The sequence below is a fragment of the Triturus cristatus genome, chromosome 3_2 (assembly GCF_964204655.1).
Source record: "Triturus cristatus chromosome 3_2, aTriCri1.1, whole genome shotgun sequence".
NCBI classification, from domain to species: Eukaryota; Metazoa; Chordata; class Amphibia; order Caudata; family Salamandridae; genus Triturus; species Triturus cristatus.
This window is the reverse complement of record NC_140584.1, coordinates 488,528,462-488,548,262: the sequence shown is the minus strand read 5'-3', so window position 1 is coordinate 488,548,262 and position 19,801 is coordinate 488,528,462. Positions and strand designations below refer to the sequence as shown.

General features: G+C 43.6%; 1 protein-coding gene across 1 annotated transcript in view; it reads left to right on the top strand.

Annotated features, from left to right (window-relative positions):
- Window positions 1-19,537, top strand: part of ASCL3 (achaete-scute family bHLH transcription factor 3) — a 67,943-nt gene extending 48,406 nt beyond the window's left edge. Inside the window, exon 2 of the mRNA XM_085647056.1 lies at window positions 18,954-19,537. Within this exon, the coding sequence (XP_085503182.1) occupies window positions 18,954-19,537 (584 nt within the window). The remainder of the gene's footprint in view (window positions 1-18,953) is intronic.
- The last annotated feature ends 264 nt before the right edge of the window (window positions 19,538-19,801 follow it).

Here is a 19,801-nt window from a genome sequence, read left to right as displayed (position 1 = left end):
CAAGGGGTATAAGTATGCTGTGGGTAACCTCCATTTGGTCATATCTTTATTCCTCCAACAGCCCTCATCATCCAGTGTTCCCTCCTTAGACCATTGGTCTAATTTGTCAGCAGAAGCAGATTGCTGCATGTCCAGCACTTCCTGCCTGGCATCATGCCAACGTTCAGCTTGTGACTTAACCATATACATAGATGTGGTGCTTCGCTGCATTGCAGTCTCACGGGCTGTGTGATCCACAAAGGCGTTACCTGCGCTTATTTTATTAGCCACTTTCTTGTGTGCACTACACTTAACAATTGCCAGTTTCTTAGGATAAGTTAGGGCAGTAAGAAGATTATGCACTAATTCTCCATGCACTATCTGTGTCCCATGTGAGGTTGATGAAACCTCTTTCTTTCCACAAGTGGCCAAAATTGTACGCCACCCCAAATGCGTACTGACAGTCAGTAAAAATGTTGACAAGTAAGTCTGTACTAAGCTCACATGCTCTTGTCAGTGCAATCAGTTTGGCCACTTGGGCCGACTTCTGTGGGATGCGAGCTGTCTCCACTACTGTCTGAAGTGTCATAATAGCATAAGCAGCAGATGTTGTGCCATCAGGTAATTTCAAACATGAGCAATCAACCCATAACTCCCCATCAACACTAGAAAGAGGTGTATCTTATAGGTCAACATGACCCTTTGTTTGCTCTTTAGTGAGAAATATACAATCATGTAATTCTTGCGACTGAGGCTGAGTAAATGGGAATGGTAGTAATGTAGCAGGGTTTAGTGTCAAACATCTTTTCAATTTCATATGGGGGGCCAAAAGTGTCAATTCATATCCCGTCAAGCGAGCACTAGTCAAATGTTGTGTTTTCGTTTGATTTAGCAAAGCATCAACTGAATGGGGTACTAACACAAGCAGTTTGTGTGACAAAACTATTCCTTCACTCTGACGCATAGATACAGCCGTTGCTGCCACCGCTCGGAAACATCCAGGCAGCGCGCAAGCGACTGGGTCAAGGACAGCTGAGAAATATTCACAAGGACGTTGTTTATCACCGTGTATCTGTGTTAAAACCGAGAGGGCACAATCTTCCCTCTCGTGTACATAGAGTGTGAAAGTCTTAGTTTAGTCTGGAGTTCCTAATACCAGTGCAGAGCAAAGATCTTGGCGTAACTGTAGGAAGGCATTCTGACATTCAGTAGTCCATGGGAGGGGCATTGGAGTATCTCTAGTCAAAAGGGCCAACAAAGGTTTAATAATGTGCGAAAAACTGGGGATTCACTGCCTCCAAAAAGAAGTAAGGCCAATCAGTGCACAGACATCCTTCTGAGTACAGGGCACAGGAGTATCTAAAATGGTCTGAATGCGATCTGGTGTGAGCGCACGTCCCTCCTTAGACAGGAGGTGACCAAAATAGGTAACCTGCTGTCTACAATATTGCAATTTCTTCCGGGAGACTTTGTGATTTTGGGAGGCAAGAAATGATAACAATAATAGTGTTCCTTCTTCACACTGCTCAGGGGTATTTGCAGCTAACAAGATGTCATCAACGTATTGGATAAGGGCCACCCCTTTTGGAACAGGGAAGGAATCAAGCTGTCTTTTTAATGCTTGACTGTAAATACTAGGACTCTCTGTATAGCCCTGTGGAGCTCTGCAGAGCCGAAAATATCTATTTTTCAATGTGAATCCAAACAGATAACAGCTTTCAGGGTGAATGGGTATTGAGAAAAATGCGTTCTTTAAGTCGATCACCGAAAATGTAGTGGCAGTGGGAAGGACCATAGTGAGAAGGGTTGTGATATCGGAAGCTACCGGATATTGGGGCACTACAATTTTATTAACTTCCCGCAAATCAATAACGAATCTGTAAATTTTAGTGTCGGTATCTTTTTTCAAAATAGGAAGGATAGGGCTATTGCAAGTATTATAAGGAACTTCTTCCACTACACCCACTTCAATCAAATCCTGAACAATATTTGCTAATGCTTCTTCACCTTCTTGCGATATTTTGTATTGTGGCAGACGAGGCAATGAGACACCTTCCCTTACTTGGATTTGTGCAGGCGGAATAACCATTTGACCCACATCAGTATCTGATGTAGCCCACAAGGTGCAAGGCAAAGATGCCAGAGCGGGATCCTCGTTGATAAGACAAGATCTCTCAACCATCGGGTAATTGTCATTAAGGATAACATGCACACCTTCCGGAGAACAACATATTGTAGCATGAAAATATTTAAGCATATCGATACCCACAATGTTGTCCGGCGTGTTATGGGAAAGCAAAATGGACATGCTGCAGTGAATTTGTCAAGTCCGAATTCAAGTGGCTGTAAAAATGGGCTAGGTGTAGGTGTTCCATCGAACCCTATCGATGTTATCATTGTGCTGGACAGGGGAGCCCTAGGAACCAATCTTTTAGACAGAGCACTACGGGTAGCCCCTGTATCAACCAAAAAGCGATCAGTAGATCCCAAGACATTTGCGTCAACATAAGGACCCATTTGATCTACTGGCACCTCAACCGGTCCCTACCCCTTCGTAGGCATGCCTATGCATAATCGGAATCTGCGAGTGCATCAGCAGGATAATCAGACATTTGGTATTGATTTAGTCTATCAAAAGTATTAGAGTAATTTGGTCCTTGTTCAACTGCCTCAAACCTGAGACGAGCTCCTGCACCTCCTCTGTTTCTTGAATTCCCTGGGCGTCCTCTCATACTTCCCCTTAACCGCTGGTACTGCTGACCTTGCAAAAGAGGGCACTCAGAACGCCAATGCCAAGTCTCTTTACAGTAGGCACACTGATCAGCGGACAAATTTGCTCGAGGAAGAGGGAGCGCTCCGGGTGTATACATTGCACGTCCGCCTCTTCCACCTCCCCTAAAAGGTGGACCTTATACTTGGGTCAACATAACTTTTGCCTTTAAGTCTTTAACCTTCTTATCCTCCCTACCTTTTGCTTTCTGTTCCTGTCGCTCATAATATTGGACCATGGCCAAAAGGGAAACTGGGAAAGACATGGTCCAAGAACTCTAAGGCGATTAGCTATTTCCGGTAACCTATTAGCGACAAATTTGTCTACAAACAAATGCTTACCCGTATCATCGGCCAATGACTGGCCACTAAAATCATGGAATGTCTCCTCAAATCTAGAAAAGAAATCAGAAACTGACTCATCTTTCTTCTGTTTACAAGATGCTAACATAGTCCAATCTATTTTCTTGGGAGGTATGATAGTCTTCAACTTAGTCACAATAGCTTTTGGAAGATCTAACATCTCCTTCTGAGTTTTCTGCACAGGCTCCCTGTCCGCATCTATTTCTTCTAAATGTTCCCAGGTATCACCAAATGCACATTGTCATCTATTTTATGTATTGTTCTCCACATAGCAGGGGGCAAAATAAGCCAGAAGAACATATCAATATCTAGCAAGGTCATAATGCAGGAGCTGCTAGCTCCTTCCACCTCCTCATAGAAGGCGGCGGGATTTTTCCGAGGGTCGGGCAAAGCAGCCTTCGGAGCCATAACAGCTGCTCTGCTCCAAGGAGTATAAACCCAATAATATATCAAATATCCCTTTGCATCATCTGAAGTTTTATCACCATTTGTTCCCGCACACTTCGGGGGAACATACAGGGGTGCAACTTCACACATTGGTTTCATAGCAACTTCACTACTACTGGGATTGTTCGCATCCACCAAAGCATCTACTTTCTTTGTCTGAGATTGAACTGTTTCTACAACTTAATTTTTTCTAGCTAATTCTTGCTCTTTTCGTAAACGCAATGTTTCATCTAGTAATTTAACTATTCGTCTAATCGTATCAGGTGTATCTGAAAAAAGGTAAGTCCCATCTACTAACCGCTTACAATCAACGTTCAGATCAGCTTGTTCTGTTTCGTCAGAAATATGCCGCCAACCATATATTACCTCCCAACAGAATTTTATATATATATATATATATATATATATATATATATATATATATATCTGGTCAATATCTTTCCAAGGTTGAACCATATTTATGAGGATCGTCGCTGTAGTAGTCTAACGAGCTTCCTCTTTAGCAGCAGTTTTTAATGTATCTTTTTCTGCTTTAGTCAAAGTAGAGTGAGTCTGTCGCCCACCTTGATTGTCTTTATCTTTATCCTCGGAAGAAGAATGCTCCTCATCAGAAGCCTCATCCTCATGGGCACTGGGAGTGGGGAATTCATACGGGGTGGGGGTCGTTCTAATAGGATGCAATCATCCTGAGGCGTATTAAGTAGTTGATAGATAGGGCGCCTAATAGGATACTGGCCATTTACCTCTAATCGACGTTTTCTATCTTCCTTTTCTATTCTTTCCTTCATTTCTTTATCTTTTAATTCCACCGCTTTTTGATATATCGTCTTTCACTGCTCTTTTTCTGCTATAGCTTCCGCTCTCTTCGATCTCTCTCGCACTTCCTTATCCCACATATGCACACAATCAAACATATCCTGTCTACTCTTTCTTTTGAATAAACACTGTTCTACATACTGAACCTTCTTAAAATCGAATGACCCATTTACTGTCCATTGTTGATCGGACTCTTTCTTTGTGTATTTGTTCCACAATGAACCATACATTAGGGGACAAATACCATATTTGATATACATTTCTCTATTTGGGGTCCCTTCCGGAGGAGCCGGCTGACTTTGCTCTAAAGCATTCTTGGTACCACAAGAGCAGCAACACCACTTACGGAGTGTGCTGAGAACAGGCATGTTTTCACAAGTATATGTAAAATATTACTACTCCAAACAAATATTTCAAAAGGAGAAAAATATCCACATTACCTGCCTTCAGTCTTTGCAAAGAATCAATACCAAGACCAAACCAAAATCCAAACCAAGCAAATCAAGAGTGCCGCTTCAGCGACCTGACCAAACAGAAGTCTCCAACTCCCACCTGCCGATCTCTGGTCGACCTAATGGTCACTGCAAAATACGTCAAAGAAAGCCCCAGTCGAGACCAGCCACCACCCGGAGGGTCAAATCAGGAAAACCGGAAAAGTCACGTCGGCCTGCAAAGACAAGGGTGTCCTCATGCAGTGCGCATCCTCAGTAATATTTCGATCCTTTGTCGAGACCACTCCTTCGGACGGCCGCGTCTCCGATGGGGCCCCACGTGCTGGGTATCAACTGTGGAAATGTACCTAAAAGTGAGCACACTGGTACAGGGTCACCCTCTCGTCCACGGGTCCAAAGACTAACAAAAAGAGAGATCAGCACTGGAGTTGAAGTAAAACAACAAGTTTATTAATCACTCATGAGCGGGACCACATCCACACAACACTCTCAAGTGTTGTAGGAGGAGGTACACTGAACTCACAAACCGTCGTCCTTATATACAGCTTTGTTGCAATGTCAGCATATGGACAGAAATGGAAAGAACAAGGTTAGAAATAGCCATCAGCAAACAAGGGCAGATGGATGACCACTTGGTCAGCAAATAAGGAGGGGGGAGCAGGAATGCTTATGGCGGCAGTGAATAGTCAAGTAAACAATGTGGACGTCTCCATCCCTGAGTAGGGATTGGACTCACTCTAGTTGATTTACAGTGCCAAGGGATCCTTAGATTCTTTTAATAGACCATTCACACACCAACCTAGTTGGTGTCATGCTTCATCATCGGGGTCCCAACCAGGTGGCTGAATGCCGCCCGGTTGTGCTACGACGCCTGATTACAGCGGAGCAGGTGTGGTGCAGTGGTGTGATGAAGTGAAGTGTGTGTTAAAATACCTCTGGGAATCCTGACCATGGGAATTTTATTCGTGGTGGCCCAGGGTATGTTAAAAATGACGAAAGACAACTAGTGGAGTAATTAGTCTCTTAGTTGTCGGCTTAGGTCAACATGTTTCAGCCCACATGTAAAGGTATGAGGGGCTTCCATCAGGAACAGGTGAAAGGGGTGAAAAAGTGAATGACAAAATTATGCCATGTGTGAAAAATGGCCACAACACACTCGCTAAGGTGTGTTGGGAAAAATAGGAGTGTTTGGACGACGCCAAACAAGCGAAATTGCGGTACACTAAGTAGTAGTGTTAGGCAGCCGATCAAAGGCTCGGGAGAGGAACTGCCTCTGGTCCCACTTTGGGTCTGTTGGCGGTTCTTGCTTTTAACCTACTGCGGCTCCCTGGGTCCCGGCTGCTAGAGGCCATATGCCTAAAATCTGCATCCAGAAGGGCACATCCGGGGCAGTTTGAGGTTCCCCTCATTAAATTACCTGGAGTCTGTGGGAAGTCAGGTATGTCATATGGACAGAATTAAACTGCATGTACTTTAACCTCATATTTCGAGAAATCCTCTTGGGATATGCCAGGATTTTACACCACTCGGAATGAGTACTTTTGCGCCCCAGCAGCATGTCTCACATGCCCCTGATGGCCACCAACGGTTTTCAAGCCATACCCGACATTATCCTGTAAAACCATTTCACCAGGTGGCTTGCCGAGCCCATAGACACCAGTAGCTATAACACTGCATGCGTATAGGTCCCCAAAAGTGCATGTGGGGGCTTCATACGTTAATAACTGACCTAGAAGTGTGGAAATGTACCCAAAATTGAGCACACTGGTGCAGGGTCACCCTCACATCCACGGGTCCAAAGACTAACAAAAAGAGAGATCAGCACTGGAGTTGAAGTAAAACAATACGTTTATTAATCACTCATGAGCAGGACCACGTCCACACAACACTCTCAAGTGTTGTAGGAGGAGGTACACTGAACTCACAAACCGTTGTCCTTATATACAGCTTTGTTGCAATGTAAGCATATGGACAGAAATGGAAAGAACAAGTTTAGAAATAGCTATCAGCAAACAAGGGCAGATGGATGACCACGCAAATAAGGAGGGGGGAGCAAGAATGCTTATGGCGGCAGTAAATAGTCAACAGATAACATCTAAGACCAGGTGCACCGGCAGCTACAAATCCCCCAGCATGTACATTGCTGAGCCATGTCAAAAGAGGTCAACTAAAATAGATGACACAAGCAGAGTGTAAAGGCGAACAGCAGAGGACAAAAGAATTACGAAGGAAATTAAATGGACACCACAGCCAAAATGGCTGTTGCTTATGCTAATGTAAAATATTACACGTTTCCACAGGGGTAAGTCATAGGGCACCTCTAAATCATCCAGAAGGAGCAGTGTACCAATCTGGTAGCAATTCCCAACATTACTAACCCAGTGTCCGTCCAAAAAGCCAACTGTGCCTCTATGAAAAAAGAGTGGGGATCTTTGTGTGGGAGTCCCACTAATGATAGTGCCGGCAAAAAAATGGGAGTACCTGCTGTCCTCAGCAGGCACCTCCTCCAACATTTCATCACCACTGTCAGAAGGACAGCCGGCTGCAGGATCTCCACTTAACTACAGAGCAGATTTGCCACCAGAGAACCTTGGTGGTCAGTCAGCCCCCCAAATCCCCTTAGTCTGAGGGGCGCCTGAGGACCTCTAGAGAAACCCTATGGCGGCCACCATCCCATATCAGCTCTGTAAGAAGAGTGTCCAGTTGTATAAACCAGGAACCAGGCACCTTCACTGGCAGGTTAGTAAAAAAAAAATACAACATGGCCATTTTGGATACCAAGATCCGGGCCATGAGGGGCAACTTCAATGACCGCCTGAAGGGGACACATGATTTAAGTGATTGAATAGCATTGCCCGAGTTACCCTCCCATAGGTTGTCCAGAGAGTAGAAAACTCGAATCCCTAAATACTGGAAAGTCGTCGGCAACCATGTTAGACCCCGTAGGATGTTCCCAGGCCTCTAAGCCCCTGAAGAAATGGGGAATAGACAGGTCTTTAAGACAAGAGCACGACAGCATCGCAAATTCGTCCAGTAGAGTCAGCACATTTGCGTCTCCTATCAGTCCGTCACCAAAGTAAACCAGTAAGTCATCTGTATATAAAGATATTATATGCCCTCTACTTTCCACCATCATCCCAAAGCCTGCCCCCTTCTGTTGGAAAAGTTCCACCAGCGGCTCAATTGCCAGGGCAAACAGGAGAGGAAATAGCAGGCACCCCTGCCTAGTACCCCTGTAGACCTTATATTGCGCCGAGATTACTTTCCCCGTTTTGACCCATGCAGTGGGGTTGAATACAACAGTTGACCCAGCTTTCACTCAAACCCATATTACGCATGACCTCAAAAAGAAACTTCCATTCTATTGAGTCAAAAGCTTTTTCAAGATCCACCAGCATGATGGTAGAATGCGGACTCAGTAAAACAGCAGGGAGATAGAGAATATGAAAGAGACTCTGATGGTTCAAAGAAGTGCTCTGATCGGGATGAAGCCATTTTGGTCGCTATGTACCAATGCCGGCATATGTGCTAGTAGTCCAGAACCTTACTAAGGTTTTTAATATCCATGTTCAGCATGGATAAGGGGTAGAACTTGGGGCATGGGCCCCCGCTACCCTGGATTTAGGGAGTGGAACAACCACCGCATCTCGAGTGAAGTCCGGCAGACTGCCCAGCCATGGGCACGCAGCATACAGTGCCTTTAGTTGCATAACTAATGTCCCCACAAAAGCGGCATAACACTTCGCAGGTAGGCAATCTGGGCCAAGAGTTTTCCTGGAGCTCATTACTTTGATGGCAGCTCTGATTTCCGGAGTCATTACTGGGCCACCCAGGCCCTACCGAGCTCTGGCATCCAGTATATGCGGGGAAGGGTGATGCACAAAGGTGGTCAGGGACCTCCCCAAAAAGGGCTCAGGACGCTTATATAATGCCTCATAATATTTCTGAAATGCCATATTGATTGCTCTGGGGGAGTAGAGTTGCATTCCATTCCCGCCAAAACTCTGATTAATAGGTTCTCAGTGAGATTTGGGCCTGATCAGCCAACTCAAAATCTTGCTCAGTCTACCCTCCTCATCATGTGCCCATTGTCCTCAATACTCCCTATTGTCATGGCAGTGCAGGCACTCAATGATCATGCTATACAGTCCCTTGGCTTCCCGGAGCCATGCCTGCATCTCTGCATTCACCCCCAAAGCAGTATCCAGGCTGTGGCATTCCCCATCCAACAACAGGAGCTCCCCATGCAGATTCTTCCACGCTCCCACTCACTATCACAAACAATGGCCTTGAACCAACACCTTAAATGCCTCCCACTTCAGGGGGCTGGATGACGCGGAACCCTGATTATGAGTAAAGTAGTCAGTCACAGCAGCACCTGGTAAGTCTCTGAAGCACACATTCTCTAGAGACAAGGGGTTAAGATGCCACTTTGGGACCTCTGAGCATTGTTCAACTGGACGGAACCCAAAGAGCTGTGGGCTATGGCTGGACAGTGTGCGCCCCAGATATTCTATGTGAGTGACATATTGGCTAAGCCTGTTGAGGCAGACAAACATATCCAGCCTGGTATGTATGTGGTAAAGGTGAGAGTAGTATGTGCAATCACGTGTCTAGTCATGGTGTACTCTCCAACCATCCACCAATCCCCAGTGACCCAACCAGTCCCGAAGGCCTTCAGAGGTTCTATGTCCTACCGCTCCTGGGAAGGGGAGAGTAGAGTGGTCTAGTGTGACGTCCACTCCCAATAAGATATCATCCACTATGAAAGTAGCCAGTGGGGCTAATAGTGCCTGAAGGAAAGCCACCTGATCCTTGTTCGGGGCATACACATTTCCCAGAGTAACATCTTTAACCAATAATTTACCCTTAATCAACACATACCGCCGAACCTTGTCAATGGTGGAATGAATGAGAGCAAAAGGTGTACCTGCCCGTATCTATATAAGGGCCCCCCTGCCATAAGCAGAATATGAGGTGAATACAACTGTCCTCTCCATCTGGGCTTCAGACGGCCAACCTCCTCCCCTATGAGGTGTGTCCCATGCAACATAGCCACCTGGCCCTTTGCAGCTGAACCCATCCCCCTTATGTTCCAAGACATGAAGGTCAAGGTAAATCTTGGATCCGACATACTGTCAAGCCAGACAAGCATTCACACGTGCTCTCCTACCCCCCCCCCCCCACCCCAACCGGTCCCCCCAGAAACATTCCGCAGCACAACTCCATAGACAAGCAATTAAACCCCCAACAACAAACTCCCTAACCCCAGAGCAATCCAGCAATGGGCAGCCGCCCACACCAGAAAAGTTAAAACATAGTTAGTAGAACACCACCTCCCGGCACCTGTTAGAGGCTAATCAGGTTGGGATAGAGTAAGTAGAAAGAGTTTCATCAAGCTGTGTCAGCCCAATTCTCATCTTGTATCCTGGCACATCGGACAGCGAGCACTTAGTCATCTGTGGTCCTACTGGCCGGGGTGACCCTCCCAAGCAGCACGAACAAACCATGACAAGCCCCAATGGTCCGGAACCCCCCCTCTGGGGCATCCGGCCCCCCTCCTCCTATGTCAATCGGCAGCCCCAAGGGTAGAGCCACCGGGCAGGGAGACACCAGTGGCGGCCCATCAGATCTATTCATATACGGATTGGGGGATCATTGTAGGCAGATGTTCATCATTAAGCAAGGAGGTGTCCGATTCCACAGTTCTGTGCTCTGACAGGGTGCCAGTGTCGGCATCAGTTCCTTGAGTCTGTGTGATCTCGACCACTGCGATTAGTGCTGCAATGCATTCCTGCTCCGTCTAGGAGGGAGATGGCTTCTTTGAGAGTCTACTACCAGACACACCACAGGTTTGTTTCCTGGGCCTCTGTCTAGTTGGCCTCGTCCTGGAACTAGGTCTGGGATGTGTCAACCTGGCCTTCTAGGCTTTCAGCCCTTCCCAGGCCACTCTCGGGTCATCACAAAAAGTGGGTAGCACCACCCAGGATGATTCTGATCATGGTAGGGAACATCAAGGAATACTGCAGTCCGTCCTCGTGGAGGGCTTGTTTGACTTCCAGGAAATAAATCCGCTGAGCCTGTACTGCAGCTGTAAAATCTGAAAGTATGGACACCTTCCCGGTGTCCACCACAAAAGGGACTGCTGTTCATGCTCATTGAAGAATAGTGGCCCTGTCCCTATAATGAAGCAACTTAGCCACCACTAGACAGGGTGAGCGACCAGGTGCCAGTGGTTGGTCGGCTCGTTCCAGAACAAAAAAAGAGGTAAGGTGGTTTGGAACGTCAGTCTTAAGCCAATGTTCCAAATAGGATATAAAGAGATCAAGAGCAACGGCGGACACTCCAAACCGCACCTCCCACATAGTTCCGTAAATAAAAATTTGGTGCACTCCTTCCTCAGTACCAGCCATTGATTGGTACTGCTGCTTCAGCAGAAAACATGTAGAGACACACAATGTGGAATGGTGCAACCAGCCATTAAAGAGTCCATAATTCTGAACATCTTGACATTTTGTTTTATTGGATTCCTTTATTTTATTTAATCAAAGCAGTCAGAAACAATGAATTTGAACTTCATCAGGGCTCTTTATGATAAAATGTAAGTAATTTCATACAGTGATCCAAACCAACAAACCAATTATCACGTACTTCATGGCCAGATGGGATAATCTTCCCAAATTCCAAAGGAGAGGGTTCTACCCAAATGTAGATGCCACATTAAAGGTTTTTCTTGACCTTTTGTGAAACGAGGCGCTATATTGTTGTATGATGGGACAACTGTGGATATGAGTCGGATATGCACCTGTTATGTTTAAAAACTAAAGTGTTGTATGCCTACACTTAACATGGTCATTTATGTAATAATATCATAAAATGTGCTGCTGGCATGGATGACCATACATGTCCCTCTTGCTGGATCACAATTATTGCAATCTGAAGTCACTGCATCCTCTTCAAAGACATATGTGAGTAGCACATGTGCACAATAAGTGAACTAGAGGCTGAAAAAAGTCTATAGTGTTGCAGCAGGTGTGCACATGGATAAACTAGATTGGCCTGTAGGTCCTTGTGTGCACTTTCAAATATACCTATATATATAAGAAGTTTCCCAAGTTGTAGAAAAAGGTGACTCTCTATCGCCAATGACACTGTGACTCCAATTAATGCCTTTTCAATTAACAAAGTAATGTTTTGGCTAGTTTTCATCTTGGTTCACTCTGGTGGAGCAAATCAGACCAAGGGCCAGATTTACCACTGAATTATGCTGCCCTTCTGTCATGCAGGGTGTCACAAGGGCAATACAATCCTTAAGTCTGATTTTACAAGCAACGCAAGGTTACCTTGCATGGTGCTGCGTTGCTTGGTAGTCTGGAGTAACGCCAAGCAGCGCAAGTGGCTGGCTTGCGTTGCTCTGTTCTGGGAAGGTGTTCCATGGGTGAAGTGTGGGTGTTTCTACGCATCCACCCATGGATTTGCGTACATTCCAGGATTTACCAAGACTGGTAAACCCGGGAATGCGCCAAAATCTTCTCGATAGAGGTGCAACAAGGAGAAATATCTTCATTTCTCCTCGTTGTTTCCTCTTTCTAACTGTGCTGAGTTCTGCAGCACACTTAGAAAGAGGAAAACGTCTCTAGGGATTGTTTTTGTGCAGAAAAGTATGCCAATCTGCACAGAATAATTCCGCCTGCAACGCAGGCATGCCTGCACCATGACTCAAGGGTGCCAGCATTGGCGCTAGGCTGCCCAGAGTGCGCCAAACACAAGAAGAGAGCAGGAATGTTCTATATCTTGATAGATATGATACATTCCTGCCCTTTCGATTTGATGCAGTGCAGCGCAGCAAGTTGTCGTGCTGCATTACACTGCACTGCGTCATAGTTTGATAAATCTGGCCCCCAATTACAATGACCTGTGCTGCAGCGGAAGCAGAGTAAATTTTATAATCATACACATTAACCCTACTATATCAAAAATAGGATTCTTCCACTATAACCAAAGTTCAGGCAGGCCCATGGAAACTCAATAACCACTTACATACATCAGGTCCTCTGATAGATCTTTGGTAGAGCTAATAGGAACTCGATAATAAGAGACAGATAATATCTCCCTCAAGAGGACCTATAATGAAGGAAAAGCCTATCCAACAATTGTAATCTCATTATACATTATGTCTAAATATTCACTAATAAAGACAAACTCTGAAATACTTATCAATTCACTTTTATCTATTGTTTCAAAATATGAATGGTGAAATTCACACGTACATAAGAATCATAAATTCTGTGTTATTTCGTTTTTACAGGTAAATACACAATAAAAATACAGTTCATTACAAATACATCAAATAATCAATAACAGCATTGAGGGGAGCGTGAGAGAGAGACAAGAGAAATATTTCATTGCAATATCAGTATGCAATTCAGTATTTCATATGAACCTAGAATCAGAGTGCAATCGTCAGAGATAACTAATCCTTCGGCGGAAAAGGTATAGCTTAAGCAACATCACCAGCCGGTGAAGTGCGAAGTAAATCAAGATAGTCTCACACAGGATTTGCATGGATATTAGCCAGCCAGATAAGCGTAGAGAGTACAGCAGCAAAGGCTCTCTTCTCATAGAAACAGCTACTGCCAAGTTCTTTTCTCACAGTAATAATTATACCCAAATGCAAAAAAGTTCAATCCTCCTAAAGTTACAATTTCATAGTTTCAAGAAATTTGATTGGTCCAGTTGATGAGGTGATCATCGTCTCAGTCAGTTCATCAAAATTTCTTCGTAAAGGTTCTTTGCCTAAATGGATGTCATCATCCCCTTCAGAAGCAGGAAGAACCTAGGGCCAGATGTACAATCCTTGTTTAAGGCCGCAAACGGGTGATCGGCCCGTTTGTGACCGCAAAAAAGGTTCCAGGCATGTACAAATGCTATTTTGCGAGTCACTGACTCACAAAATAGCATTTGCGACTCTCGCTATTAGGAAGGGGAGTCCCTTCCTAATAGCGAGTCGCTCCATGCCATGTACTGTTGTTTTGCACACTCTCAGTTTAACACCTACTTCAAGTAGGTGGTAAACCACACACCAATGGGAAGGGCTCCACAGGGGACCCCTTCCCCTTTGGGAATGGGTGCGTAAATATTTTTTAAGAGCAGGCAGTGGTCCCAGGGACCACTGCCTGCCCTTAAAAAATTAAACTGAAAAGTTCCATTTTTGTTTTTTAAATGAATCCCGTTTTCCTTTAAGGAAAACGGGCTGATTTAAAAAAAGACCTGCTTTATTTAAAAAGAAGTCCTAAACATGGTGGTCTGCTGACTCCAGCAGGCCACCATCCCGGGGAGTGCTAGCCATTCCCAATGGGGTCGCAAATTGCGCTTGTCTCATCAATATTGATGAGGCATGAAATTTGCGACCCAATTGGGAATCGCAAACAGTGTCTGAGACACTGTTGTACATTGCATTTTGCAACTCGCCAATTGCAAGTCGCAAAATGCAATTGTCGTACATCTGGCCCTTATTGTATTCTTTTCCATGTCCTCACTTGCACTTCCACATCAGCTTGCAACATTAGTTGACACAATTATTCATAGAACGAAATACTATAATCATAGTAAGAGGAAAACCTAGTGTTACACTTACACCAACTAAACAAATAAATCAAGCTTTTTAGAAATAATCAAGGACAAATGACATTCTTATGTGGCCTATGTCAGGAAAAGAAAAATAACTCTAGCAGTGTTTGAGACCTTCTTGGAGAAAACATAATTCATATTTTCTGAGGAAATAAAAACACACGCATTAATATTTTAGAAAAAGAAAGATTCACATAAAAAAATAAGAAATAAGGATTCATTATCCTAATTATGTCTATAAGTATAATCTATTTTTCAATAACAAACTATTAAAAAGATTCTTTATTTTCTCTTGTTATGAAAACGGGAAAAAAATCATGAAACATCTTCTGTAAGTGTTTTCTATTATTATTATTTCATATTTCTACGTGCATGAGTCTAATGCATATTTATTCATGTCTCTCTCCCATAACTTTGTAAAAGTGCTTCATAGAATTTCATGCTTTCAGCTTTCAGCATGTTAAGTGTTGCAGCTAAACAAAACTATTTTTATCAAACATGTTGTGCCCACTGCAGACCTCCCAGAGCTACACCACTAGCATCCTCCTTTGATTATTATGGAAGTTAAATATCGACTGACCAGGAGTCGGGGTTGGTTGGGTTAGGGAGGGAGGGGACATGGTTGAATAAGTTATTCTCGTTAATTGGAAATGTAAGGACTTTCTGTTGTCAATTTCTTTGCTGTGACTACAATGTTTCAGTACTCACGGTGTCATTAGAGATCATTTGCCCTTCGTTTCTTCTCGAATAGAGCGAAAAATATATGGAATTTGCCTCAACATATATGCTGTACCTATTACAAATACAAAAGACCGTCTCTGTATGATTCACTGCATTGGACAGAATGTCAAGGTAATCAATAAAGTATGTTAAAAAAAAAAAATCAAACATGTTGTGCCATCTTTGCACAATTTCACGTCATACTTTCAAACATCTCCGTGTATGTAAATGTTAAAAAGTCACACCATTAGTCATAGTTTTGTTAATAACACAGTTATGAGTGTGTTTGATCTAGCAAGATCAATGTCATCACCTGTAAGAGAAAAGACCCGGAATGGACACAAGGTTGACGAGTAACAGAATAATAAGGTACCTTAACTGAAAGTACGTTTCCTCAGCATGTCGGAAGGATCATACCCCCAGTTTAAGACATTTCTTGAATGCAAAGCAACTATCTGTAGAATTAGGATATTTGTTTACATTAACGCACATGTAAATCAAAGTTTGGAAATCTTGAGGAGTTATTACTACAGTTTTTCGTGGGCACTTGTGGTGAAAGCGACACAAAACACTGAGTTGATGTAATCACTATGATAAAGGCCTGTAAGCACAGAGCAAAACTGAGCACCCACAGTGCGTGTGCCCACGCATAACTTAATCAATCTGCGCCTTTGTTTTTCATTTTCATTACTGTGAAATGAAATTAAATTTAAATTTGTAACGTGCGCTTATACCCGAGGATGCCTAGGTGCGGCGTCTCTGCAGTGATGGCTAAAACTAGAGGGGATGACGGATTGGTGCAGTCAGGCTAGTTGTTAAAGAGTTTGGTTTTTAGGAGTTTGCGGAACGCCAAGAGATTGCTTTCCATCTTGAGTGCCAGGGGGAGTGAGTTCCACAGTCTCGCTGTACCTGCGACAAAACTTCTCGTTAAACAAGGTAACCCAATTATTACAGTACAGGAACAGGGCAGGTGGAAGTTAATCCAAATGTACTGGCCAAATGGGTACCCTAAATCAGACAAACGCACTATAAGGTATGAATTGTGTTAATTAAGTACATGCGCCAGTGCTGGCGTGCCGCACCTATGGTAAATAAGTGTACTTAAGAGTTAAGTGCATATTCTAATGAAAATATTTAACCATCTCTGTATTGTATTATGGAAAATTATATCCTATATACAGCAGTAACAGGTATATTATAGAGCGTGAGTTTAGCCTCGTGCTGGCCCTTCACGTGGAGTTTAGAAAGTAAGATGCCTGTGAGTGGGTTGCAAGGTAAAGACATTACCAAGACCACTAAATAAACAGGTAACGTGTCAAATAAGGGAAGTAAGGGAGACAACATGCACAAAGTGGTAAGGTGTCGCTCACATCACACACGTACGTACTTAGACAAAGTTATGCCTCAATAGGTAAGTGGCCAGGTGGTTATCTAGTCACCAAGACCACTATACCTGAGTGGGGGGGATATCAAATATGTAAAGAAGGAGTTGACATGCCCCTTTAGTACTGTGGTGTCACACGAAACTGTATACATACTCCCTAGTTCCTCTGTCTAATGCAGACGAGCGGCTAGGCTGCCCGCTAATAGTGCATCACAGCACGTGCACGCGGATAGCAAATGGAAAGCGCCCCTCTAAGTTAAGGAGCCTGGTAAAATTGAACATCCCTCAGGCATTGTGGCCGATAACATAGGACGTGTCAAATATAGAAAATGCGCAAATAAGGTGTCTCTAAGTCACTAGAAAGGTGGGCTCGTTATGAAGAAATATTACGTACTCACTCTAATCCTAATCCAGTACAAAGCTTGACAATGTAGGTATCGGTATGTACAGTGTAGGGGCAGGGGCTCAAACAGTACCAATGCTGTAGAGTGTACAGTAAATTAATTTAGCAAGGCTTGTAAAATGTGCATAATTTGGCACCTAAGTGTATAACCCTAAGGACAGGGTTCTTAGCGTGTCCACTGTGCTCTGTGCCATGTACTTGTGGCTTTAAAGATAAACACCTTTGAGGGCAAATGCCATTACAACTAAAATAAAGTCAAAAGACTCACCAGTGTAACAACGTGGATACCATAAAAGTTAGGTACACAACCTAGCCCTTACAAAGTCATACATACATGACCTACTATATGTATGATGTATACTAGGTCATGTATACATTCATGGACTCATGGGTACACAACTTAGTATACGTACGATGAAGTAAGAGCTACTGTATTACTTGTATGTGTCTTCTACAGCCCTGACGAGTTCATGGGTACACAACCTAGTATACGTATGATGAAGTGAGAGTTACTGTAGTACTTATATGTGTCTTCGCTAGCCCTGACGAAGTCATAAATACATGACCTAGTATGCGTATGATGAAGTGAGAGTTACTGTAGTACTTGCATGTGTCTTCCCCAGCCCTGACCAGTTCATGGGTACACAACCTAGTATACGTACAATGAAGTAAGTCCTACTGTAGTACTTTTATGTGTCTTCCATAGCCCTTACAAAGTCATATATACATGACCTAGCAGACGTATGATGTAGTGAGAGTTACTGTAGTACTTGTATGTGTCTTTCCCAGCCCTGACGAGGTCAAAGGTACACTACCTAGTATACGTACGATGAAGTGAGAGCTGCTGTAGTACTTGTATGTGTCTTCCACAGCCCTAACGAGGTCATAGGTACATGACCTAGTCTACGTATGATGAAGTGAGATTTACTGTAGTACTTGCATGTGTCTTTACTAGCCCTGATGAGTTCATAATGACACCACCTAGCATACGTACCATGAAGTGAGGGCTGCTGTAGTACTTGTGTCTTACCCAGCCCTGACGAGGCCATACGTACATTACCTAGTATATGTACGATGAAGGGAGAGCTAAAGTACTACTTGTATGTGTCTTCCCCAGCCCTGACGAGGTCATAGGTACACCACCTAGTATATGTCCGATAAAATAGGAGATACTGTAGTACTTGTATATGTCTTCCCTAGCCTTGACGAGGTCATAGGTACACAACCAAGTATACAATAAGAGTTACTGTAATACTTGTATGTGCCTTTCATAGCCCTTTCGCTGTCATAGGTAGACGGCCTACTATACGTATGATAAAGTGAGAGTTACTGTAGTACTTGTATGTGCCTTCCATACCCATGACGAGTTCATAGGTATATGACTTAGTATATGTATGATGAAGTGAGAGTTACTGTAGTACTTGTATGTGTCTTCCCTAGCCCTGACAAAGTCATTGGGCCACACCTGCTTAAGGAAACAAGTGTTGGCTGGCTTGAACTTCACATATCTAAAGAAGTCTGGAATAAAAGAAGACTCATTTTTTGGATTGTGCATACATTGTTTATTTTGAAGTGGTGTGCTTGCATCAGCATTGTTGTAATAATGAATATTGGTTAAAACGGGATTACGAATAACATAAATATATCACATTCCAATGTTCCCCAAACCCACACATTTCAGCAACAAAAAACTGTTAAAATGTAAAGGTAGGAGACAGCCCTAAATACAAAATATCATGAGAATATAATGTGGAAACAGATTCACCCGCTAATTCCCTATTTCTAAAGAGACAACCAAGGATAAAGTCAGAATACCATGGTATTCCTGTGTACTAGAATTATGGATTTCTGCAGAATCACTAATTCTGGGAGCAGGAATACTGCATCTGTTTCCCAGGCATCCTCAGAAAGGGGGCCAACAAAGTTATCAGTAGTAAAGTATGCATAGTCCTGTTTTACTGAAATACTGTTCCTCTTTTTTTATTAGCAGGTAAAAACTTAGTGATGAATGATATCAGTTTCCAGTCCCGAATGGACACGTTCCCCATCTTCAATGAGACCCACCAGTTTGGTTTGCCGTTCTGCGTAGACCCATCTATGGCACTCCATCTGTACCCAGAGTCTTCACCGCAGTGCCAATACACTTACTTGGAAGATATGACTAACTTTTCCTTTGGAACTGACCAGTCGGACATGGAACAATTCTATAACAATTCTTGCATGTTACCATGTCAAGTGCCTTTTCCAAACTACAGAAGGTATGAGTACTCCTACGGGCCGTCATTCATCAGGAAAAGGAATGAAAGAGAACGGCAGAGAGTCAAGTGTGTGAACGAAGGCTACACCAAGCTGAGGCATCATCTACCAATAGAATACTCAGAGAAGAGATTCAGCAAAGTCGAGACACTCAGAGCTGCCATCAAGTACATTAAATATCTGCAGTCGCTTCTGTATCGTGATTCTGCTGAGGCGGAGGAATGTAAGCTTGAACCAACAAATGCAGCCAAAGGAATCTGCAAAGGACTAACACATCCAGCACAAGAGGAGCATGGGGCAGTAGGAGATCATCTTTGAATAACAAATGCTAGAAAGACCCTGTTGCTGTAGTTTGGAACAGAAAGCCCAAGCTAATTCTTATTTTACCAGAGAATTTATGTCTAATTCCGCGCAGGTAATTTTTGTGAATATGATACAACATGCAACTGAGTAGTAGTAATAATAACAACCAAGTAATTTATATTCTGGCTAGTCTGAATCATTGTATTTACTATACCGAAATGCCTGTCCAGGAGATTGTTCCAGCAGGTTCCCTCTGCTGGTACCATACAGAAATCACGG